The 27165-nt window shown below is 45.4% G+C and overlaps 1 protein-coding gene across 1 annotated transcript; it reads left to right on the top strand.

Moving 5' to 3' along the window:
- The first annotated feature begins 15718 nt into the window (after positions 1–15718).
- Positions 15719–16638, top strand: LOC139786934 (uncharacterized). Its single transcript, XM_071726033.1, has 2 exons — positions 15719–15872; positions 15982–16638. The coding sequence occupies exons 1-2, from the start codon at positions 15751–15753 to the stop codon at positions 16544–16546; spliced, it is 687 nt and encodes a 228-aa protein (XP_071582134.1). The 5' UTR covers positions 15719–15750; the 3' UTR covers positions 16547–16638.
- Positions 16639–27165: the final 10527 nt, after the last annotated feature.

The raw sequence follows: 27165 nt of genomic DNA, 5'->3' as shown, positions 1-27165 counted from the left end.
CTATCCCAAAACATTTTTTAAATAAATTTAGGCCATGCATTCACATTATCAATTACATCTTGAACTGCAAGCAAGGACTATTATTAATGTGTTCTACTAAATATAATATATTAATGAGATACTATATTGAAGTTATAAAAGTAGAATAGAACATGAGCGACAATTTTCCTTTTCCTTCTCAGAATCTTATTTACAACACAAAATACACAAAATTTGAAAAATTCTAAAGGAATCGGAGAGGATGCCGTTATACTATATATACTATGTTTGCACGAGCGTTACTTCTGTAGTAACTTACGATAATTCCTCGCATAAACGGAGTTTTGTAGTAACTTACGATAAATTCACTCCGTGTAAATGAGTAGTAATAGAACGATCTAAACCGCTTGATAATTATTTTACTCACCGCTACGCTGCTACGTTCTCGACCCAGCGACGGTCGCGTTGTAGTCAAAATAATAATAAATCTTCTGTGCCTTAAAGTAACACGACACGTATCTGTATACTCGTAGGCAACACAACACAGCACTATCAGTCACTATCTGTGCGAACAGTTACTGGTTCTACCCGGGAAAAAAAGATTATATATAATTACTTATAATTATATATAAATATATATAATTATATGTGATCATAAACGGAGTTTTGTAGTAACTTACGATAAATTCACTCCGTGTAAATGAGTAGTAATAGAACGATCTAAACCGCTTGATAATTATTTTATTCACCGCTACGCTGCTACGTTCTCGACCCAGCGACGGTCGCGTTGTAGTCAAAATAATAATAAATCTTCTGTGCCTTAAAGTAACACGACACGTATATGTATACTCGTAGGCAACACAACACAGGACTATCAGTCACTATCTGTGCGAACAGTTACTGGTTCTACCCGGGAAAAAAATATTATATATAATTATATATAATTATATATAAATATATATAAATTATATGTGATTATATATGAAATTTGGCTTTATATAAAATATATTTGGCTTTATATAAAATATATATGGGTCCATATATCATTATATATGGGCATATATAATTCCAAATATAAAATATAATATAACTAGAAACTAGATATGAAACAACAATAAAGGACCGTCTCGCGAACGCCGTACGCCTATTGGTCAAATTTTCGTTACACTTTTCGTGTCGCGAGATTCGTGTCGCTTTTCCGTGTCGCATAATCGAAGTTACTATTGTGCCAAAAGAAGGAGCCGTCTCGCCAATGCCGTACGTACGCCTATTGGTCGAATTTTCGTTACACTTTTCGTGTCGCTTTTCCGTGTCGCATAATCGAACTTACTACCGTGCCAGAAGAAGGACCATCTCGCCAACGCCGTACGCCTATTGGGTCAAATTTTCGTTACACTTTTCGTGTCGCGAAATTTGTGTCGCTTTTCCGTATCGCATAATCGAACTTACTACCGTGCCAGAAGAAGGACCGTCTCGCCAACGCCGTACACCTATTGGTCGAATTTTCGTTACACTTTTCGTGTCGCTTTTCCGTGTCGCATAATCGAACTTACTACCGTGCCAGAAGAAGGACCGTCTCGCCAACGCCGTACGCCTATTGGTCAAATTTTCGTTACACTTTTCGTGTCGCGAAATTCGTGTCGCTTTTCCGTATCGCATAATCGAACTTACTACCGTGCCAGAAGAAGGACCGTCTCGCCAACGCCGTACACCTATTGGTCGAATTTTCGTTACACTTTTCGTGTCGCGAAATTTGTGATTTCGTGTCGCGAATCGAACTCACTACCGTGCCTAAAGAAGTTTCACTTCAAAAACATTTTTTCAAAAATTGTGAACAAAAATGGAGATGGACAATAATTTCGAGGCAATAATGGATGCGGATTCATCCGAAGAGGATCGTCCGTTGTCACCGGACAGCACTTACAACAGCGATGGAGACGATAACCGAAGAGAAGTAGTGAAAAAAATAGTGTCGCGTCCCGAATTTCTAGCGTTAGATGGACGTACGAAGTGTTGCGCAATTTATTTTTATTATATATACGGTTCAGATAACCTGTGTTATTCGTGCATGATCACTGTACCAGACACTGGTGAGCACATACGTGAATATCGAGAGCATGTAACCGAACCGTACAACGTAATGAACGGCCGATTTTGCGGAGATTGTCGCACTCCATTGTTCCAAACATATCCATGCAAAATGTGCCCGATTTGCATGAAGTGATAAAAAAACATTATCGCGAGTGGGGCATTATAAATGTGCGCAACATGGAATGGCCAAGTGAAGAAGAGAAATCTGACGATGATTTAATAAACGATGTCGCCAATGTTCTGCGTGAAGAAGATCGAGGAGTGAAATTGACGGATGTGACATCACCGGTGCAGTTTCTTCGCGATCGCGAACTAGGTATACGCGGAACTGATCGACGCAGCGTTAAACAAAGAGTCGCTATCGACTATATTAATTATCCTTATGAATGGGATTCGGATAACGTGAGACGGAAATTGTATCGGCGGCTGCGGGACGAGGCAAAAGAACGTGAAGCTCGTGAAGCTCGTGATAATTCTTATTTTTATGATTTTTACTTTAAACCTGACTTTGATTCGGAGTATCAGGGGTATCGCTATTGGGCGAATAAAGTTATTACTGATATGCTCATGCTCACTGATACTATGCTCATTCAACTTCGCACAGGCATTGGGAAGTGCGTCGAATTGGCGGTGATGAAAAACATGAACAGACAGAGATCAATTTTACATATCTTTAATAAGATAATAGGTCCTAATCATACATCGATTCAAAGAGCTCTTGACCGTGAACTTAATGATTTTAATGATTGGCACTTTGATGTCCCCTTCTTCAGTCTTTATAATCTTATGCTTAAACATTATTCCATTCTATATTTCTGTCGACGTGGTCCACCGTGTAAGCGAGTCACGTGCAAGTGCCCCATCGAAGAATGTGACGTGATTTAAAAAAAAAAAAAAAATGGAACATCCCGATGAAACGGAACACAACCTGTTGGAACAATCCGACCAAATCGCTACCGTGGGCGAATATCTTGCATGGGCACAGCGATGCGAGGAGTTTATCGAGCAGCTCGAAGAAGACTGTCGTTCCAAACGTCCGCGGCTCTCAATCCGCGAAACAAACAATCCGGGACACAAACAATCTTTAGTGGCAAGAATCGCGCGACTCGAAGGTGCAAAGACCCTATTACAGAAACGGTTCGTACATATCGGTGGTGAGTACGCGGCGGGCAGTAGTAGCGGTAACGAAAACGTGGAAAGACTCGTCTGGCGAGAGATCGATGCCGCGTTCGAAAGCCGTGTATTGACCGGTGCAGTGATAAATACAAATTACATCGAACCGCAAAAATTTCTCGAAGATGCTGAAGTCATCGTGCTCGATCATGTGCGGAACGTTATGCAAAGACACGCAAGTGTAAAGATAAACACTGTGTTCAACGGTGAGTTTGTGACGGGTGACAAACGTGCGAACAAAAGTATCAGCACGAGAAACTGCGAACTCTTTCGTTCGTCCGATCGGTCCGATCTGCGCGAGTGGTACAAGCTACACGTTATCGAGCCCACATTAGCGAAACTCGAAGAGTTTCAGGAACGCGACAGCGGGTGGGCGTTATCGCGTATACTCAATTTGACAGTGAACGTGAACAAGTACAATCCTTTGCGCGCGGGATGTTACAGCAAATTACCGCAACAAATTAAATTGAAGGGAGCGGTGATCAACGTGCAATCTATGGACAATGCATGCTTCGCGTGGTCGGTGGTGGCTGCTTTACATCCAGCCGAAAGACATTCGGAACGGGAATCTTCGTATCCTCATTATACAACAGTGCTGAATTTACGAGACATTGAGTTTCCAGTGACGTTGAGCCAAATTAAAAACTTCGAACGATTCAACGACGTGTCGATCAACGTATATACTGTCGAGGGAGAGAAGACGCCGAACGTTCTCCCGATACGGCTCACCGACCTGAAGAGAGAAAAGCACGTAAATCTGCTGTACGTGCAGGAGCCGCGAAACGACAACGTGGGGCATTTCGCGTGGATCAAGAATCTATCGCGTCTCGTTAGCTCGCAATTGAGCACGCACCGTGGTCGGAAATACTTTTGCGATCGGTGAGTACTTATACTCATTTTTAATAAAATTATAAAATATTTTATTTAATAATTTACAATATTTGTTTTTTGCAGATGTTTGCACTATTTCTACACGAGCGAGAAATTGGAAGCGCACACCGTCGACTGTCAGAAGATAAACAACTGCGCAATCCGACTACCGAGCGAGGACGACAAGTGGCTGAGTTTCAAGAATCACAGCAGGAAAGAGCGGCTTCCATATGTCGTGTACGCCGACCTGGAATGTACCCTTGAGAAGACGGAAGCGGATCCGACAACGCCCACGTTCAGGTTTCAACATCATCGGGTATGTAGTATAGGATACTACGTGCGGTGCTCGTACGACGACTCGTTATCTGTGTATCGATTTCGCCGCGATAAGGATTGCGTCGCGTGGTTCGCCGAGGAACTGAAAAGATTGGCGCATCGCGTAAAGGCTATATTGTCCGAGAATATTCGCATGGTAGATCTAACGCGAGACGAGTGGGAGATATTTCGCAGCGCGGCGCAATGTCACATTTGCGAAAAACCGTTCGCGCCAGACGACGTGCGAGTACGCGATCATTGCCACTTGACCGGTCGATATAGAGGTCCCGCACATTCGAACTGCAATCTGAATTATAAAGATTCGCATTACATCCCCGTAATTTTCCACAATTTATCGGGCTACGACGCGCATTTCATTATCACGGAGATAGCTGCCGCGTTCGAAGGCTCAGTCGATGTACTACCGATCTACCGATAACAAAAGAAAAGTACATCTCATTCACGAAGCACGTGAAAGATACAGCCGACAGATCAGATTCGCGAAGCGACATAAAATTAAGATTCATCGATTCGTATAAATTTTTGAGTAGCAGCCTCGATAAATTAGCATCTTTTCTATGCAAAGATAAGTTAAAAACTGTACGTTCTCAATTTTCACAATTATCGACCGAGGACTTTGATCTTTTGACGCGAAAAGGTGTCTTTCCATACGAATACGTGGACAGCATCGAAAAGTTGGAGGACACGTGTTTACCGCCGCGCGATTCATTTTACAGTTCCTTGACCGGTGACACCGTATCCGAGAGCGATTACGCGCACGCCGCGAACGTATGGCAGCGATTCTCCGTTCGAACTCTGGGCGAATACAGCGATCTATACCTCAAAACCGATGTCTTGCTGTTGGCCGACGTGTTTGAAAATTTCCGCGACAGCTGTATCGCGAGTTATGGACTCGATCCGGCGTACTACTACACTTTGCCAGGTTTCACGTGGGACGCCATGTTGAAACATACGTGTATCAATTTCGAACTGCCCACCGACATTGACATGGTCTTGTTCATCGAACGCGGTATACGCGGTGGTCTGAGTCAATGTTCAAACAGATACGCGCGGGCCAACAACAAGTACATGCAATATTACGATTCATCGAAACCGTCTTCGTACTTGATGCACTTCGATGTAAACAACTTGTACGGTTGGGCGATGTGTCAGCCACTGCCCTACGCAGATTTTCAATGGGTCGAAGACGTTTCGAATTTCGACTTTAGCGCGATCGCTTTGGATTCGCCCACGGGTTATATTCTCGAAGTCGATCTCGAGTATCCGGAGAATAAACACGACGCGCACGCCAACCTACCGTTCTGTCCGACGCGCGATAAACCGCCCGGCAAACAGCAGGAAAAACTTCTCGCCACGCTGTATGATAAGAAGCGTTACGTCATACACTACCGCAACCTACAGCAGTGCACGCACCACGGCCTTCGCGTCACAAAAATACATCGCGTATTGCAATTCGCTCAGTCTGCGTGGCTCCGCACTTACATTGAACTCAATACAAAATTTAGAACACTGGCCAAAAATGAGTTCGAGAAAAATTTATATAAATTGATGAATAACGCGGTTTTCGGGAAAACGATGGAGAACGTTCGCAATCACGTCGATGTAAAATTATTAACAAAGTGGGAGGGTAGATACGGCGCGGAGGCAATGATCGCGCGACCAAATTTTCATAGTCGAAGCATCTTTTCGGAAAATCTGATAGCCGTTGAACTGCGAAAACTTGAAGTTAAATTCGATAAACCTATTTACGTCGGCATGTGCATTCTCGACGTATCGAAAATCTGCTTGTATGAATTTCATCACGAGTACATGTCTCCCCTGTATGGCGACAAGTGTAAAGTCACGTACACCGATACTGACAGTCTGATTTATCACATCGAGTGCGACGATGTGTATGAGAACATGAAAGATGATATAGTCAGGTTTGACACTAGCGATTACGCGGTAGATAACGCGTACGGTATCCCACTCGCCAATAAAAAAGTTCCGGGCTTGATGAAGGACGAGAATAACGGCGCGATCATGACCGAATTCGTCGGACTCAGGGCGAAGATGTACGCGTTGAGGGTGGATGGTAAAAAAGATTGTAAAAAAGCGAAAGGTGTCAAGAACAACGTCGTAGCGCGTACTATAACGTTCGACGATTACACGAGGTGTCTGCAAGACGAAATTGAAATGACCCGATCGCAGTCCTGTATACGATCGAAAAAGCACAAAGTGTACACCGTGTCCGAAACAAAAATCGATCTGAGTCCATACGACGATAAGCGATACATTATACCCGATTCGACCGATACGTTACCGTGGGGACATTATAAAATACCTTTGTAACGTATGTATGCATGTATGTAATAGTATAACGTATGTAATAGTATAACGTATGCAGTAGTATATGTATGTAACGTAATATATATAACGTATGTATGTCGTATAACGTATGCAGTAGTATATGTATGTAACGTAATATATAATGTAGTAGTAGTATGTCATATAACGTATGAATGTATGAATGTAGTATAACGTATTGTATTATATTACAGTATTGGAAAGAATATTAATAAAGATATTGCACATGTGTATATTTCATATTTTTACGTATTTTATATTTCATATTTCAAACACTTTACATGTATTACATATTACATATTTTTTATGTTAAGAATAAAATACAGTTTGTACGAATTAAATAACATTGTCCTTGTGTATCCATGAATTGTGCGATCCATCGAATCCCAGCCATTTAACGTAAACCTCGTCGCCCCTCTTGCGCAGTACTTTCTCCACGAGATACACGTCCGGATAAGTCGCGCGATGCAACTCGTGCTCGTAGAACGCTCCAGCGACGGATTTTCCACGATAGTCCTCGAGTAGATAGGTTACGGGATTGGTACGCTGCACTTTAACGATCTTAAACACCTCGGTGGTCCAATTCGGCGTGTAACCCTTTTCGAAAATTGTTTTGTATTTGCTAACGCGCACCGAGTCACCCGCTTTGAATTTTGCCGGACCCGCGATCTTTATCGCGCTGTATACGGTAGCCAAGAGTCTTTTGGCGATCGCGGGGGTAACGTCGACGGGCCGCATGCCGATGGTTCGATGCTTGCGCGCGTTGTAATCTGACACGAGTCGCGGCAAGGCGTCGACCCACTTGTAATTTCCGTTGAGCGTAAACATCTTCCACATGTCGTTCTTTAACGTACGATTGAATCGCTCGACGACCGACGCCTTCAACACCGAATACGTGGAATAATGATTGATACCGTGTTTCCTCACGAGACGTTGCACGTCGGTGTTGTAAAATTCCTTCCCCATATCGGTTTGTAGATTACTAGGGCACCTCCCGCTGCGTCGAATGATCTCAGCGACAGCGTTAGCTGTTTCGCTTCCGCCTTTACCCTTGAGTGGCACGGCCCACGCGTGCTTGCTCAATACATCGATGACGGTAAGTATGTAGTGGTAGCCTCCGTTGAAACGTGAGTACGGACGCATCTCGACGATGTCAGCCTGCCACAGGTCATCGTACCCTCGCACTATGACGCGTCTGCGGGGAAAATTTCTTCTCGCCGGAGCGTGCAGTTCTTCGACGAGTCGTTGCTTCTCGATACTTTTACGCACATCGATCGATTTTAACTGTCTCATGTTTCGTTGTCGCCGTTTCTGCTTCTAGTGCATCGTTCGTAGCAGTTTCTGAACAGTTCGTAACCGCTTCTCAACAGTTCGTAACCGCTTCTGAGCCATTCGTGAATCGTTCGTTGTTGTTCGTCGTCGTCAGTTAACCGTTGTTTGTCACTCATCGTCGTCGTCGTCGTCGTCGACGTTCTTTAGCCGTTTGTAGCCTTTCCTGTCACCGCGTAGTTCGCAGCTGTTTCTGAATCGCTCGTAATCGTTTCTGAGTTGTTTTTGAATCGTTCGATAACCGTTCGACAACCGTTCTTGAACCGTTAGACAGCCGTCCGACAACCGTTCTCGAATCGTTCGTTGCTGTTCGTCGCCGTCGTCAATTAACCGTTGCTTCTCTTCACTCGTCGCCTTTCGATAGTCGTTTCTGCTGAACCGTTTCTTCATCGTTCATTAGCCGTTTCCAATCTAACGATGTTTGTACGCCGAAGCGCGTTTACTGCAGTCTGTAACGCTCGCACGTCCTTCTCGAACGAGGTAAGCTTCTCGTCTGACTCTTTTCGTTGATCTGTCAAATTTTTAACGCACCGATCCACGTATAGTTTGTTAACCGCGTCACCGTCAGTCTCAGGTTGCGCTACGCGACGAATCTTGCGCGACCTTGCGTCAAAGTCCGTGGCGCTGCGACACAGAGCGTTATTGCGCACGAAATTTCTCATTAATCCGCTCCACCGATGGTACAAAATGGAGTTTGTCGCGTCTCCGCTGTGCTCGAACAATCCAAATTTGTTGATCGGCATTTCGACGCTGATTGAACGGATCGCTGTCGCGCCGTTTAATTTATAATAAGCCCGGCTTCGCGAAGTTCCTCGATGATCGACATGATCTCGTTGTCGTGGGCATTGTTGCCAGCTTGACGCGAAGCGTCGAGCAATCGCAGACGATCCACCAGCTCGTTGGGATCGTCCCAGTGCACGTAGTCGATCTTATTGTCGTTTAGCGTCATCGCGCGAGGCATGGATAATCCCTTTCCGGATTTTTTCTTCTTGGATTCGATCGATATCAACGGTGAGATTACCCATAGATACTTGTATCCCCTGTTACCCTTTACTCGCTCGCGAGGATCGTGTTTGTATTTATGAGCACTCGTCGCCAACAGTATGCTTCTGTACTTTTGCCTATCGGCCTCCGTGTAGAGCTTATCATCGGGTATTTTTTTGAAGATTAACTCGTAAATACCGGGTGTATCGTACCGGCGTATCGTACGTCGCCAATATGAATGTTATCCGCTTTGTCCACGTAAAAACGTTTATTACCGAGCATCATTTCATTCTTGTCGAGATAAACGCCGTACACGTCGTCTATCGTTGGATCGGCGCCCAAAACAGACGAGATATACACTCGGCTCAGTGGACCGAAATTATCTTCCAACGTTTCTATAAACAATTCTTGCCCCTCCGATGTTTGCAACTGCTTTTGAACGGTCGTCCCGATTGAGTCGTCCGTGGTTTCGAAAACATCCACGTTTTCGAGAAATTCGGGAACATCCACGTTTGCCGCTAATTCGGGACTTGTATGTTGCACGGTTCGCGTCGGTGTAGAGGTTATCGGTGTAGAAGTTACCGGTAGTACTTTCGATCGTTTCGATTGATTAGATTTACGCGGTGTCGATGACAGATCCGACCAGGAGTATAATCGTTCCCTCTTTTCTCTCTTCGGTGTAGCATTCTCCTCCTCCTCCCCGCCAGCGACGCTTTCCGGCTCCTCCTTCTTCACCGCGGTCAAGCTCGAGTTGTCGACGATCTTTTTCAGCGGCCCGATGAGAGGTTTAAAGTGCGTATCCATCTCAATGCCCTTCTCGATCTTACCGGTCTTCAAAGCGCGAAGTTTCTTGCGAATCGAATCACTCGTTTTCGCAATATCTTTCACGATCTTCTCGCGTTCGCGAATATTCTCGCTCCCTTCGATCGCAGCCATCGCGGGAAAACAAAGCAGAGTATCGATCTCTCTCTCTCTCTGTAACGCTAACGTTTCGCCTCCGACGAGGTATCGGCAACGACTGATCGCTTTTACGGTATCGCGAACACGTTAAATTCTTTTCTGTATCGGCCGTTCGAAAGCGCGCTGTCCTTGTCTATCACCGCGAATCCGTACTTTTGTTGCCAACACTCGTGACACAACGAGCAAAATTCATCGTACGGCATGTCGGTATTCACGTGATCGTTGTACACGTGTTTCAAATTGGTACCGTCCTGCTTGAACAGGATCAGCAGATTCGCGTTGTCGCGTATCAGATGTTTAGGTATTCTCGCGTACGTCTGACAGAGATAGAAGGAGTCGACGCTCGAGTGCCTGTCCATTGAGAAATATTCTCTCACAGCGTCTTGCTTATCGCATGCCACGTCATCGAAGACGAAGATCGAGTTTGGACGCGCGTCGCTCGGTGGAATGACGTCACTGTTATTGGAGAACGTAAAGTAGCCGATTTCGTCGATCGATGTCAATAAATTCTCCAGATATCGATATTTCGGCTGTTGCAGCGATTTCGAGTACACGTACACGTTTTCGAAACGTACACCGTGCGGACTTTCCAGCAAGCTAAACAGAACGTTGGTTTTACCGCAACTCGAGGGGCCGCAAATGATCGCGCGTATAGTAGCCGGCAGCAGCGTACCGTGCCTACGCTTCTCCGCGTTGCCTCCCATCGGCCGTGATCTGTCGTTGCAATTCGTCACGCGAATCGCCAACGGTTGTCGCACGAATCTCATTTTTTCCACACTGTCGACTTTCTGGATGACTCGAACGCCTATTTATAGGCGAGCGGAACCGCGAATGGCTCAGTAGCAAAAATGTTCGTCCTACTGTCGAGACCTTCCGATATTCGCGACTTGAGCGCCGAACAGCTGCAATTTGTGCCGAAAGCCGTTTTGCTGCAAACGTGTGGCGATCACGTTCACTACGTGTGGGACAAGCTTCCGGAACATATAAAGGCGGATTTGGAGGTTCAGACATATCGTCGCTGTTACGAACATTACAATCAACCGTGGCAGCGAACGCACGTCGACGGTCCCGCGCCATTGATAAAGGATTGCGGCGAATGTCAACGAAAAAAATTGGTGGAGGCCTATTAAATCGCGCGATAAACGCACTTCCGTTCGAATTACACATTCCCGGCTATCAATTTTGCGGCCCGGGAACTCGTTTACAAGAACGATTGGTGAGAGGCGATCAAGGTATTAATCCATTGGACGCGGCGTGTCGCGAGCACGACATAGCTTATTCGCGTAACCGCGATCTCACCGAGAGACACGCGGCGGACGAGATACTCGCTGCGGAAGCGCGAAAACGCATTACCGCGAGAGATTCGACTCTCGGAGAGAGAGCTGCCGCTACAGCCGTCTGGGCGACCATGAAGGCTAAGACGAAGCTCGGAATGGGCTTGAAAACGAAAAAAACGAAAACGAGGAAAAGGCTAACGAAAAAACGGATACTTCCTGCAGTGAAACGAGGCGGCGTATTGCCGATTCTACCGTTGTTGGGAGTTCTCGGTTCTCTGGCCAGCGGAGCGGCGGGAGTCGTAAAGGCCGTGAACGATAACAAAGCCGCGCGGCGTCAGCTGGAAGAGATGCAACGTCACAATCGCGCCGTGGAAGGTCGCGGACTTTATCTCGCTCCGTACAAATATGGACGAGGGCTGTATCTCGGCCCGCACAAACGCGGGCGAGGAGTAGCGTCGAAAATAAAAAAAAAACGTAAAAAAGACGTTAAATATGCCCGCGGGTATTACGACTAACGTACAATTAAATCGACTGGCAAGGCATATGCGCGTACCGTTCTTCAGAGGTGTCTTCATGCGTGATTCGTTACCGATCGGCGGTGTACGTCGAAACGAGAGCGGTATCGTGAATTTGGACGATGCAGCGGGTCCCGGTACTCATTGGGTAGCGTACGCGAAGAGGGAAGATCGAGTCATGTATTTCGACAGTTTCGGTAATCTTCGACCGCCGAAAGAATTGGTGCGATATTTCGGGCCGAGCGTGACGAAGATTGAGTACAATTGCACGTCTTATCAGCGATACGATCAGAGCATCTGTGGACAATTATGCTTGCAATTTCTCCGGACGATCGACGCTAATTTAAAGCCTGACGGTGCGCCGTGGTGACTCAGTATTCGTTAACGGTTTCCGCCGACATGTCTATAACGTTCACGTTGACCGGGAAGAGCAGCATCCTCGCGGAGCACTATTTTCCCGCCGTGGATCTGAGCGACGGTGACTACGAGCTCGGTCTAACGTGTTTCGAGACTTATCACACGATTCCGAACGTGAATTCTTCGAACAATAAATTTTATTTCGACGAGGATGACACGGAAATTACGATTCCCGAGGGATCGTACGAGATACGAGCCATACATGAGTTTTTGAAACGCGAAATTTCACGGAAACGCCCGCGACGCGTAATTCGTTCCAACGATGATCGTACGTCGGTCGCGAATATCGCCCGAGAGGCGACCGGTCGCGCGAACGGCTACGAAGACGAGGTCGCGGAATACCCGATAGTGCTCCGCGCAAATTACAATACGATGAAGAGCGAGATCAAGTGCGCTTTTAGAGTGAACTTTAACAAACCGAACAACGTTGGATCGCTGCTGGGATTCTCGTCGAAGCGTATATTGCAGCCGGGACAGTGGTACAAATCGGACGCGTCGATTAATATTATTAACGTAAACATTATCCGCGTGGAGTGTAACGTGACCGCGGGTGCGTACAGCAACGGCAAACTTGTTCACACGATACACGAATTTTCACCGAGCGTACCACCGGGATATAAGATATCGGAAACGCCGGCGCAGATCATTTAGCTTGACTCTAGTCTGGCACTGTAAGGAGACATGAGAGGTGTAGCATAAGTGGGAGATGGCAACATCGTCGGTGAAATACCACTACTTTCATCGTTTCCTTACTTACTCGGTTAGGCGGAGCGCGTGCCCCGAGGGCTTCGTGCTCCGGCGGTCACGGTGTTCTAGAGCCAAGCGTGTCAGAGTGGCGATCATCGCGCGAAGCGTTTCGGATCTAACGATACGCGTCACGGATCAAAACGGACGATTGCTCGATTTTCGAGGAGAAGAGATCACCGTCAGATTACACGTACGACGGCGACAGCGATAACGCGCGACGTGTGAGATGCTCGTGTTGAACGACTCGGAGCACGCGACAGATAAGAATATCTTTACGACTGCGACGATCGACGATATCGTCAAATCGACATTCGGTGGCGTTAAAAAAGAGACGAGAAAGAAGCTCAACGCATCGAACGTTAAATTTTTACAATCTCTGGGATTCGCGGTACGAAACATCTGAAAGCTGACCGTGAACGATGACTGAAATTCTTAACATCGGAGGCGAGCCGGTCTTTGACGATCGCATCGTCAAGATCGAGACTCACACGTACAACCCGTACGCCAACACAACGTTCGAGTATAGCGACGAGATACGAATACCCATACAACAGCAGGATCTGTATACGTTGCCGTGCGAAAGTTTTCTCTACGTCGAAGGAACATTGACGGTGACCAGAGCAGCCGGTCAAGCCGATAACGTGGTATTGGGGAATAATTGCGTCGCGTTCATGTTCGATGAAATTCGATACGAGCTCGACGGCGTGGAGATTGATCACTGCAGAAACGTAGGAATAACCAGCACGCTCAAGAACTACGTAACGGTATCGTCCGACAGAAGCGTGATCCTGAGAAACGCCGGCTGGGAGCCACAGAATAACGCGAATGGATACTTCAATTTCTGCGTACCGCTCAACCTGTTACTAGGATTTTGCGAGGATTACAAACGCGTGGTGATCAACGCTCGTCATGAATTGGTCATAATACGATCGCGCAACGACAACAATTGTCTGGTGGGAAATCTCGCGTTGGAGCCTACTATCAAAATACTCAAGATACAGTGGCGAATGCCTCACGTGGTATTGAGCGAGATCAACAAGCTGTCGATGCTGCGCGCCTTGGAAAAAGGACGATATCTAAGTATGGGTTTCCGTTCGTGGGATCTGTACAAGTATCCCCTGTTGCAGAACACGACCAAGCACTCGTGGGCCATTAAGACCGCGACTCAGCTTGAGAAACCGCGATACGTCGTCTTCGCTCTGCAGACGGGTCGGAAGAACGTCATATCCGCGGACACGAGCCGATTCGACGACTGCAAATTGACCAACGTGAAACTCTACCTAAACTCGGAAGTCTATCCGTATGACGATTTGAATTTGGACTTTGGTAAACACAGATGGGCGATTCTGTACGATATGTACGCGCGTTTCTGCAAGGGCTATTACGGATACGAATATCTCGAGCCGAGTCTCACCGTTTCGACTTTTCTACGCAACGGCCCGTTCGTGATCATCGATTGCTCTCGACAAAACAAATCCGTCAAAAACGCCACCGTGGATGTCAGAATAGAATTCGATTGCATGGAGAACGTACCGCCGAATACCTCCGCGTACTGTCTCATCATACACGATCGCGTGATCGAGTACAATCCGTTGACCAACGTAGTGCGCAAAATAGTCTGAGTGTTCGCGGCAACGTCGACGAAAATTTTCTCTCTCTTTTACTCTCGATACAAATTTATGAGAGGGAAAAAAGGAGGGCAGGATATATAAATCAGAGTGTCGCGAAACGCGCGTCATTGCTCTCGATTCACGCATCGAAGAGAGAGAGATATCTCTTCATGTCCGCACCAACGTTCGTGGACCTGCAAGGTTTCGTCGTCGGAATGAAATTTGTCGTGAAGGAGGCGGCGGTGCTGAGAAACGGAACCGTTCTGGCGCATTACATCTTTACATGCCCCATGCTGTGGAATCTCCTCACAAAATCCGACAAATCGTGCGCTTCCTGGTTGATTCGCAATCACCATGGATTACGATGGGAAGACGGAAACGTGTCGTACAGCAAGGTGAAGCGTTTAATTACATCGGCAGTGCTCGGTGAGGAAGAGGACAACGACGACGACGACGACGACGACGACGAAATGCCTACTCTCGTGTACGTCAAGGGATGCCAGAAACGAGAATGGCTGGTAGATCTGCTTGAGAATAAAGCGAGAAAAAACCTAAACATCGAGACTCTGGATGCGGATTACGAAGATATCGAATCTTTAAATATTCTAGATGCTACCAATACTATGCGATGTGGAAAACACGTTAAGAATTGTGCATTGCAAAATGTATTAAAAATATTTAACTGGTGGTCGAAACGTCAGGGAGAATTGTCATCTTTTTAAAAAATAAATTTTATATGTATGTGTAAATTTTAATTTCCCTTCCCCATTAGTCGATAGTGTACAAAATTAAAGAATAAGTAGGTATACGTGACGAATTCTAACTCGAGAGCTTCGAGGGGGGGTATCAGGTTTGGACAAACATGTCTGAACATGTTTCGCGGTTGACGTCATGCGGAGAGGGGGTATACGTCTTAATAAAAAAAAAAAACATCCTACCTTAGTCCCTTCTCCTAAATTTCAGAGCGCTGATTGCGCGTTCCAGAAACATTAATTTCCCCCTCCTTCATCATAGTTTTGAAAGTTGCCGCGTATATTCGATTAATTTTACAACGACGATCAGTCTTGCATCGACCGCTTGTATCAACGGTCCGCGTCTCCATAACCGAGAGAAAAAATGTTCAGCTCCGCTGAAGGAAGCAGCAGCAGCAGCAGCGGTGGCAGACGCATGAATTATTACGTACCGATTCACGATGGTGATGATGATAAAACTCCATCGTACGAGAACAAGTGTAACAAGTAAGTTTTCGTTTTTTTTTCTTAAATTATAAAGCTTTATATTTTTTAAAATTGCAAATTATAAATTGTATTATTATTTTGAAAGTAATCTCATTTATTTTTTCTACAGCATTTCGTTGGAGCGTCGCGCGGTTCGTATACTCAGCAGACGATACGCGTTGACGGCTACGGGATACAAATTCCTTGAAGTTGGCGTTAACGTGGGTCCACCGAGTTACGTGGAGATCGCCGTAGGAGATCATCGAGGAACGGAATTGATACTGTCCCTCGAAACGTGGAAGGGATTCCACGAACAACGGCGGAACATTCAGAATTTCCTTCGATACACTAAAGATACGTGTGATTTTATAAGCGTTGGACCGCTAACGTTGAGAATTTGTACGATTAACGGCGTCAAACTCGTACGTCTCGAGTCTTTAAACGTACGCTTAACGATGACCGAATCGACGTTACACCGTATGCTCGATCTTGATCTGTGCATCGACGCGATGTTCCATCGATTGAGTAGAATTGTCGAGACGGTTGATGTCAAGTTCACGCAATTCTCCAAAATCGCGTCCACTGTAACGGATCCTACGCAAGTGTTAAATGTAATACGCGATAGCGATGCCTTCGATAAACATCAACTCGTCGATTGTGAGCTCGCAGCTTTATTTTTTAGTGCGCTTCCGTAGTACGTAAAAACAAAAAAAATGTAAAAGAAGAATAAAAAAATGTATTTTTTTTTAATATAAATCATGTCTTAATTTCTTCACACGCATTTACATTCGAGCCGTATATGCGACGTTCCACTCGAGCCACTTGAAATTTATAGTATCGTATATCGTACACTATGAAGCGATGCTCCGGCGACGCTCGCCTATGTGGTGCCGATGCTTCAACGAATCCTTGCTTGCTATTGTAATGCTAGATATATTTTATCTTAATTACTTTTCTCTGAGCTCTAGTTCAGTCCTCTGCAGTCAGTTAAAGTCAGTCCTCTGCAGTCAGTAGTGTGAAAACGTTCGCGAGCAAAGAATATATAAGAAAAAAAATGGAAAGATTTCGTAGACGTAGAATCAAAGATTGTATTGAAATCGTTCACCCTGCCATCGGGGTATGTATATCTAATACCGTTGCGTGCGTGTCGCCCGGTATGCTTTTCGAACTCCAAGCTGAAGCGTGCAGCGAGCGGTCTTTTAATAAACGAGTCGTTATTTTCGTGAGTGCGCGAGTGTGAATGAGTGTCTGAGAGAAATCATGGACTTACTATCGACCTGGGCGTAACATTTTTGAAAAGCATGCCGGACGGCATGCATGCATGCAACAATACGCACATAACTGTATATTTAAATATATATTAAATTAACCATTCTGTTAACGTTATAGTGGGTGTGGGTCGATAACGAACCGATGTACGAGATCGAACTGTTCAATATGGTGAGGGTGAGGATCCCTCACGTACAGGTGTGTATAAACATTTTTTCATACATTTTAAATTTTTTTTCATATATTTTAACTTTTTTTAAAACATTTTAAAAAAAATTTTTGTATAATTTGTTTTCAGCCAAATGTGATACATTTTGATGAAATCCGAATTCGTGGTTTCATCAATATACATTGCCAGCGTTGGATACGATGGGAGCGAGAACTCCTTCGAGATAACGACGACGAAATTTGGGAAATTTCGGGAGATGTAGACATCTATGGATTTTGAAGATTATTCGAAATCGAAGACGAGTTTGAGAGAGAAGAAGAAGAAGAAGAAGTGTGGTAATTCTAAAAATTTTTTAAAATTTTATAAATAAATATTTTTATGCTTAATTCTATATATCATTTATTATTCATTTTTTCCGCTTCCTTCACTATTATTAATATTAAGTATATTTCATAATAATAACATTTTAAATAATAATTATTAAGTTATTATATTATAATAATTATTAAGTTAAATCCGCGCGAGGGAGAGAAAACGCGAACGAAGAGATGCGAACGAGAGAAAACGCGAACGACGGCGCTAGCCCTTATCGTCGTTGCATAAACACCATAAACTGTCAACGGAAATTACAAGTGGGTCGACGTCTTGCTGTGACTCGTGTCGAATTACAACGCGCGCAAGCATCGGACCATCGGCATGTGACCCGTCGACGTTACCCGCCTCCACTATAACCATCGTTGAATTTTTTTAGTCTCGTCGTGGCCGTGAGCGTGCTTAAACGTGTTTCGTCCGGACATTTTTTTTGTGTGATTTTTTAACGAGTTATTTTTTGTGATGTCTCCGCGCCTTCCCCTGCAAGACGCTAAAGACATTGAAAAGAGCGAAATTCAGGGAGGTATTGTAGAATTTGGCAATATTGATTTTGAAGACTCTGATAGTGATCAGGGGGAGAGGCCCGCTGCTCCCGAACCCCCGCGTCAGCCACCTCTTCGGCCACTCGGTATCGGACGCGGGCGGGTAGAAGTTTACGTGGATCACCGCGCGCTCCTCGGACGCGGGAGGGCTCATTTTTACACCGACGCCCTCGCGCAGGGTCGCGCGTATCGTCCAACAGCGGAGGACGAAAGATTGGCGGACGAGCTGGTGTTCAACGTGGCTCGAATTGTGCATATCGCGGGTCCTTCTCCCATCAACCGCCCTGACCGCCAAAATCCGCGGGAGTCGATGCTGGCTGCGTTGAGACGAATGGAGGGCCGCGGCCTTGGAGCCCCCCCTCGTCAAGATTAAGGTATTTTCTTTTTTTATCAAAAAATTAATAACGCGGAGCGAGAGAGAGACCGCGCGCGAGAGAAAAACAACGTGAACGGGGGGACGGGAGCGAGAGAGACCGCGCGAGGAAAAGAGAACGCGAACGGGGACGGGAGCGAGAGAGACCGCGCGCGAGGAAAAGAGAACGCCAACGAGAAGACGCGCGCGAACGGGGGAGAGACAACGGGGGTCGGGAGCGAGAGAGAATATCAATGAGGGGAACGGGAGCGAGCGCGGTGCTCCGAGGGGGGTGCGGGGCGGGGGGGACTTGAGTGGCGAGGGGGTGTTGGGGAAGGGGGTTTCGGCGAGCGCGTCGAGACATGTCAAATGTTTATCAAATATTTGATAAACAACATGTCCCGACGCGCTCGCCGAAACCCCCTTCCCCAACACCCCCTCGCCACTCAAGTCCCCCCCGCCACGCTCCCCCCTCGGAGCTCCCGGGGCCGTAGGCACACAGTATTCCTACTTGTAAGATTTAGCACCAACGCGTAACGTGGATACGACGATTCTCGTTCTGCATGTCTCTCGGCTGGATGCAGAGCCGCCGTCACTGACCATGCGAAACATGCATTGTCCATTGATCGCACGTTTATTACCGCTCTCTTCAATTTAATTTCTCGCGGTATTTCCACAAGACACCCCGCGTGCAATGGATTGTATTTGTTTCCGTTAACTGTCAAATTAAGTATACGCGACAACGCCCATCCGCTATCACGTTCCTGGAATTCCTCCAACGATGCTAGGGTAGGCTCGATGACGTGTCGCTTGTACCACTCACACAGATCGGACTCACGAAAAAGTTCATTGTTTCTCGTAGCGATACTTTTATTCGCGCGTTTGTCACCCGCAACAAATTCACCATTAAACATTGTGTTTATCTTTACATTGTCATGTCGTTGCATGACGTTCCGCACATGAATGAGTACAATGTCTCTCGCATCTTTGAGAAATTGATGAGGGTCGATGTGTTTGGAATTTATTACCACACCAGTCAGTATACGACTTTCAAAGGCCGTATCTATCTCGCGCCATCTGAGTCCTGTCTCACTCGCACTGTATCCGGCACCCACATGCACGAAACGTTGACGTACCGAGTCTTTCAGACCTTCGAGTCGTGCGATACAAGCGACCAACGACTGTTTAAGACCGATCGATAATCGTGGCCGTTTAATTCGGCTTTGTTCTTCCAACGATTCGATAAACTCGTCGCATCGTTGCTCCCACGCGGTAAAGTCTTCCCTCGAATTTATAAGGGTGGATTGCTCCAACAACTCTTGCTCCATGTTCCTCTTCCTGACACACTTTGTTGCACTCACGACTTCCGATTCTCGACTGCTGAGCGTATCCCCCAGATTCGTCATTTTATATTCTACTAATGATGCATCGTTTGCTTTTTTATCATATCTAATTTCATCGTGATCTCAGCATCCATACATTTGCGCCTTTCGAAAAATCTACGATTTGCAGTTTTGCACGTGTGCGATGAAATCATTGCGAGACACGTATGTTCTTGAAAACGATATCGCGCCATTGACTTTCGGTGATTTGATCTGTATCAATGCAGCAGCCGTACATCGGTGCTATTTGCAAAATTTGCAGTTTTGCACGTGTTCGATGAAATCATCGCGAGACATGTATGTTCTTGAAAACGGTATCGCTCCATTGACTTATGCGAAATTGCAAAATTTGCAGTTTTGCGCGTGTTCGATGAAATCATCGCGAGACACGTATGCTCTTGAAAAAAAAATCATATTTGATGCTATTGCCCGATGAGGTAATCTCATCACGAATGTTCTTGACAAAGATATCACATTTAACATATATGTGGTGGTGGTCACCATGCAGCAGCCGTACATTGGCGCTATTTGCAAGATTCGCATATGAGAAATAAATGTATATTAAAATGCATATCACTGTATCTAAAATTATCTTTCCTTCTGTCTACCGTTCCCTTGTCCACCGTCAGCGGTTTAGAATTACAGAGCGGTAACTCTCGATAAGAATGCGCGTGCCGCATTCGTCGCGCGATCATTAAACGTTTTCTCATCTGTCTCGTATAAATTATACAAATTAAATATTAAGATCTAAACGATTAAATATCGTTGGCGAAGAAAAGATATGCGATCGTGAGCAAGAACACGAACGGGGCCGGGAGCGCGCTAACGAGAAGACGCGCGCGAATGGGGCCGCGAGCAAGAACGCGCGAGGGAGAGAGAGACCGCGCGAACGAGAAGACGCGCGCGAACGGGGTGGCCGGGAGCCGAGAGCGAGAGGGACCGCGCGCGAGGGAGAGAGAGATAACGCGACCGTGAAGACGCGCGCGAACGGGGGACGGGGGCGCGAGAAAACATCTACGAGGGGGAGATAACGCGAGCGGGAGCGTGCCGTGTGACGTCACGCGGACCGACGCGGCCGTTGCACGCGGACTCCGCGGCGCGGCGAAAACGCGAACGCGGATCCCCTCACCCCGCGGTGCCCGAAAACGCGGTACCCTTTCCCTCTCCACCGCGACGCCCGAAAACGCGATTCCCCCCTCCTCGCGGCGCCCGAAAACGCGGTTCCCCCCCTTCCTCGCGGCGCCCGAAAACGCGGTTCCCCCCCTCCCCCTCGCCCCGCCCGAAAACGCGGTTCTCCCCTCCCCCTCCCCCGCGGCGCCCGAAAACGCGGTACCCCCTCCCCTCCCCCCGCGGTATACCCTTCCCCCGCCCCTTACCCCGCGGTATGCCCCCCCCCCGACCCTCACCCCGCGGTACCCCCCCTCGACCCACCCCGCGAAATCCGATACCCTTGTGTAACCCGATACCCCCGCGGTGGGTTAGAACATATATTGCTTACCTACTGACCACCGTCTCGATTGACCACCGTCTCGATTGACCACGGTCCCGATTGACCACGGTCCCGATTGACCACGGTCCCGATTGACCACGGTCCCGATTGACCACGGTCCCGATTGACCACGTTGATATTGAGCACGTTGATATTGACCACGGTCCCGATTAACCACGTTGATATTGGCCACGGTCCCGATTGACCACCGTCCCGATTGACCACGGTCCCGATTGACCACGGTCTCGATTGACCACCGTCCCGATTGACCACCGTCCCGATTGACCACGGTCCCGATTGACCACGGTCTCGATTGACCACCGTCCCGATTGACCACCGTCCCGATTGACCACGATTGAGCACGAGTTACAATATTAAGCAGTTCCTGAGATATATACAGGGTGTAGAAAAACTATGTTTCGTAAATTTGAGGAATGAAAGAAGGAATAAATACACCAACTTTAAGTATAGGAACCATGGGTCAACGACGCTTCGTTACGGCTTGATGGGCGTTTAATTAAATCGTCACAACGACTGCGATGCAATGATTTTATTCCGTCAATTTAACATGTTTACAGTAGAGACCCTCTATACAGAGTCTGGCCATAAGCGATTTTGTCCAAATCCTGCGAGAGGAAGGATATACATTATCTCTACAATATCGCTATTATTTGCTATCTACCTATTGCTGCAATACTTATAACACTTTTACAGCTGCCAAATGTGCTTGAGTGTATCCGATGAGGCTAGGTTAAAGAGAAAATGTATATCCGTCTCTCTCGCAGGATTTTGACAAAATCGCTTATGGCCAGATTCTGTATAGAGGGTCTCTAGTTTACAGTAAATGTTCAAAATTACGACCGCCAACGTTACAACAAAAGTCACAGCACCGCGACGGAGCAATGACTGCTGCGTTCTTTGAAATATTTTAGGCATGTATCGGATGGTTTCAGATGCCTTAACGATGTGACCAAATCCTTCTCAGATTTGACTTGTTGTGAATAAATTATACTTTTCATTGCACCCCAGAAGGTAACTTTGAACATTTATTGAAATAACACGTAAATGTGTTCTTGCCTTATTGAGAAATATTTAAATACGGGATATTTACAGACATAATGACAAATATAATTGTTTGAGATCGCGATAATTTCTGCCGGAAATCGCGTCTAGTTGCATGCCTGTGTTCGCACGCCTTCAGCGGAGGTCAGAAATCTCGCATTAAAGAAATCGCGTTTCTATGAATTTATCGCATGGATCCTTCCAGTATTCGCTTTCAGGAACTTTCGCTAACATTCAACCAATAATAAAGTTAAGCTAACAGTACGCAATAACACAGCCACAGCAACCGGTCACACATACAAAGGAAAGATCCATGCCATAAACAAAGCGACTGACAAACAGGCAACGATCACTTCGGATCGTTGAAATTGAAAAGGGAAACCGTGACGTCAGCACAATGACGTAGGCCGCCAGTGGCCAATCACCCTCCCGAAATTATTGGTAATCAGACTGGAGGGAGCCTCGCTTCGGAGGTAATAAAAGACCACTGCCGCGCCGCGGAATGTCTTGTCGCTCGCTAATCGCCTAGCACCTAGCACACATTTTCGACCGCTTGTACACCGCGCAATCCCGCTTTTCTCTGATAAATTCGCTGTTGCGAAACCTCGCCGCTTTTGCCGTGCTAAATTCTGTGCGCGCACACGGCTTCTTTTCTTTGCTGTAAAGAAACGAACACTGTACATATAGACATTGTAAATATAGACTTTTATTTTATTGCATTTTCTGTTACTTGCTTTTGTGGTTGTCTACTACCTCGCGCTGTCTCGCGCAACCGCGTGCTCTCGAACAATAATAAATTTAACATACTCTTATGTTTCACTTTCTGATTACAGTGTTCTATACTTTTTATGACACTTTGTCAAGAAAAATAGATTTGGACAATTTGCAGTCAAGTTTGAATGTGTAAAAACTATAACTATAACTTATTATGTATGTACAACCACTGAGATATAAGTAATATCTCAGTATTTATATAACACAATGATTTTACGAAAGGTTAGGAAATCTGTCATATCAACTTCGTGGAAAAAAATGTATGTTAACTGCTATCAAGGAAGTATATCTCTACTTTTTGTTGGTGCTTTGCTGCTCAATAATAATTAATAATTATTATATCATTCTGCATCTTCACCTCGCACATGATTGTTATGACAGATTTCCTAACCTCTCGTAACATCACGTTGTACACACATAATAAGTTATTATATAGTTTTTACGCACTCAAATTGACTACAATTTCTCCAAATCCTTTTTTTTTAAACGACGTGTCATTGCACGTGTAAAAGATTAGAGTACTGTAATCGGAAGGAAATGAATATCAGAAAACGTTTAATTGATTATATTTGTCATTATTTATGTAAGTATCCTGTATTTAAATACTTTTTACAAATGCACACAATTACGTGTCATTCCTAGGAATATACTAATAAATAATAGCTCTTTCTTATTTACAGTGATACATCAGATTTCTATATCTTTATTAAAAGTAGCATGGTGATTTGTGCAATCTATTTCTATTAATGCTGAAATGAAAGAAATCATTATAACAAAACAAGTTGCTGATGTCGAAACCTTAAAATTATTAGCTGTCTCATAAACAGCCTTAGGATGAGCGTGTTTGAATAGAAATTTGAATAAATATCCCTCGACATGGTACGATCGAGTTCCATACTTTGGGATATTTGCTCGAACTTCTCTCCAAACACGCTCAATGTGCTGAGTATGGGCGCCTGTAAAAAAATATATAAAAGCGTACGTCTAGGCTCTTTTTTGCATTTTTTTTAATTGTAACTATAATTACGTAGCGTTATTTCCCAGTATCTGGATCGACGAAGTTGTACGTATGATTGACTGTCAGATGTTGGAAGCCCTCACTGTTAAGACAATTATAGGACTTCCAACAATCTGAAACAATTGTCGTTCCTGGCATGATCCACTCCTTAATGCATGCCAGGAGCGTTTCCTCCGTTCGATCTTCTACTGGCACAATAAATATCTTTTTCAACTCTCGCTCGTATCCTCCAAATATCCAATTGCCTTTCAAGAGACGACCACGGTTGTATTTCCGATAACCAATTTTTGCCTCGTCGATTTCAATAGTGCGTCCTGGACCTCCAAGTTTCGCACTACACTTATCGGCCCAGTATGCACAGACCTGTAAATATTTAAAAAAAATAATATATTGATATATGTATACACTGAACATGCCCCGCGGCCACATGCACATGCTCCGTGGCCGCACGCGCAGCGAAATAGAAGTTGTGATTTTCGTTAAAGCAGGGCACATACACGTGTGTGCGCCCTGCTTTATAGAAGTTGTGATTTTCGTTATATATATATATATATAAAGTAATATAATGAAAACGTTTCGATGGGATCTGCAACTTTTATCTCAAGGAAAAAATTAAAATGTGTATATATTACTTGTTATAATATTTTTAATATAAAATATAAAATATCTTGTAAAGTATTCAGTTCTATTACTTATAAAAATATAAAGGTAAAATCATAGAACAGTGAATACTTTACGAGATATTTTATATTTTATATTAAAAATATTATAACAAGTAATATATACACATTTTAATTTTTTCCTTGAGATAAAAGTTGCAGATCCCATCGAAACATTTTCAAAAGACTGTAATAAAGCTCTCTTTCGGAATTTCTGAAGATATTTTAAATTTTGTTATATTTTTAATATAAAATATGAAATATCTCGTGAAGTATTCACTTTTCTATGATTTTACCTTTATTCTTTTATACGTAGAATAATGAAAGAAAGCGAATAATAATATTAATTTTTACATTTGCAATTTTGCAAAATTGAATACGTCTATGAAATCCAATCGAATTTTTTTTAAATATTTTTTTTGTTTTTTTACAACAATCGATTCCTTTCATAATTCTACGTATAAAAATATGAAGGTAAAATAGAACAGTGAATACTTCACGAGATATTTTATATTTTATATTAAAAATATTATAACATAAGTAATATATACACATTTTTTTTACAGATCGCAAATCATGCGGTGCGTCGGGCGCTGCAGAGGCAGCGGAGAAACATGAAGTACGCCGGTGGAGTATACGCGCAGCCAGCGTATACTCCACCGTCGGCGTACGCGTCGCCCGCGCCACTGCCACCGCTGCCGCCGCCGCCGCCGCCGCCAACATACACGCCGCCGCCACCGTCGCCAGCATACCCGCCGCCGCCGCCGCCGCCAACATACACGCCGCCGCCACCATCGCCAGCATACACGCCGCCGCCGCCGTCGCCAGCATACACTCCGCCGCAGCCAGCATACGCGTCATTGCCGCCGCCGCCATTATACGCACCGCCGCCATCATACGCCCCGCCTCCATCATACGCGCCGCCTCCATCATACGCGCCGCATCCATCATACGCGCCGCATCCATCATACGCGCCGCATCCATCATACGCGCCGCCTCTATCATACGCGCCGCCTCCATCATACGCGCCGCATCCATCAAACGCGCCGCCTCCATCATACGCGCCGCCGTCGGCGTCGAGATATACGGCGGGGGGTATGCCATCCGCAGGAGTGTCGTGGCCAGCGTGGCCTCATACATAAAATTTTTTTTTATTTTTTTATCGTTTTGGTCTCGTTTATACTAGGTGCGCAACTAAGTTTCCGGGTTTCACACATAGATGGCACCAATAACACATGTACTCGACTTACATGTCTGAAGTTGTCTGAAGTTATAGCTTGGACATCTGTTAACAATAACCAGTCGTTATATAAACACATATCGCAACGCAAAAATATTTTTTCTAACAACGGAGATGTCGAGTTTTGTGCCAAATAAACAGCATTTGCGGGAAGCTTTGCTTTTCTGCTTTAACTTGAAAAAAAATGCAGCTGAAGCACGTCGTTTGCTTGAAAAGGCCTACGGCGAACATGCACCATCGAAAACTACCTGTGAAGATTGGTTTAAACGCTTCAGAAGTGGCGATTTCGACACTGAGGACAAGGAGCGCTTTGGTGAGACCAGAAAGGAATCGTGTACTATGAGCTGCTGAAACCGGGCGAAACTGTCAATGGGCATCGCTACCGACAACAACTGATCAATTTAAACCATACATTGCTCGAAAAACGGCCAGAATGGGACACGAGACACGAACGAGTGATATTGCAGCACGACAACGCTCCGTGCCATCGCAGTTCCATCGTCCAGGACACCATCAAAACGCTGAAATGGGATCTGCTACCGCACCCGCCGTATTCGCCAGATTTGGCGCCTTCCGATTATCACTTGTTCCGGTCGATGGCGCATGGCTTGGCTGGGCTACACTTGACCAATTTCGAAGAAGTGCAAAATTGGTTGGATGAATGGTTTCGGTCCAAAGACGCGTCGTTTTATTGTCGCGGTATTCATGTATTGCCAGAGAGATGGCGAAAATGTATAGCTAGCGAGGGACGATACTTTGAATAAACCATTTTTTGTATTTCTCTTGAAATTTTCCATTTTTTATTGATAAAAAAAACCCGGAAACTTAGTTGCGCACCTAGTACGATTATTTTTTTATTTTTATTTTTTTAACGCATACTTGATTTACGATTAAACTCGCGCTTTATTGAGGCCTAGATGCCTCAAGATACACGGCGGGGGGTAGGGGAGACCGGGGCCTAACCGTCAGTTTTTTTTCGGTGCCGA

This window comes from Temnothorax nylanderi, unplaced genomic scaffold (genome assembly GCF_030848795.1).
Source record: "Temnothorax nylanderi isolate EJ_2023f unplaced genomic scaffold, tnyl_v1.0 TNYL_tig1201_pilon, whole genome shotgun sequence".
NCBI lineage: Eukaryota > Metazoa > Arthropoda > Insecta > Hymenoptera > Formicidae > Temnothorax > Temnothorax nylanderi.
The sequence above is the reverse complement of the archived record's forward strand: the minus strand, read 5'-3'. Positions and strand labels throughout refer to the sequence as shown.

Bases quoted from the DNA above. Each gene is read 5' to 3' on its own strand.
- LOC139786934 (XM_071726033.1), top strand. From the start codon at position 15,751: ATGTTCAGCTCCGCTGAAGGAAGCAGCAGCAGCAGCAGCGGTGGCAGA. The intron at 15,873-15,981 runs GTAAGTTTTCGT...TTTTTTCTACAG, and splicing joins TACGAGAACAAGTGTAACAA to CATTTCGTTGGAGCGTCGCG.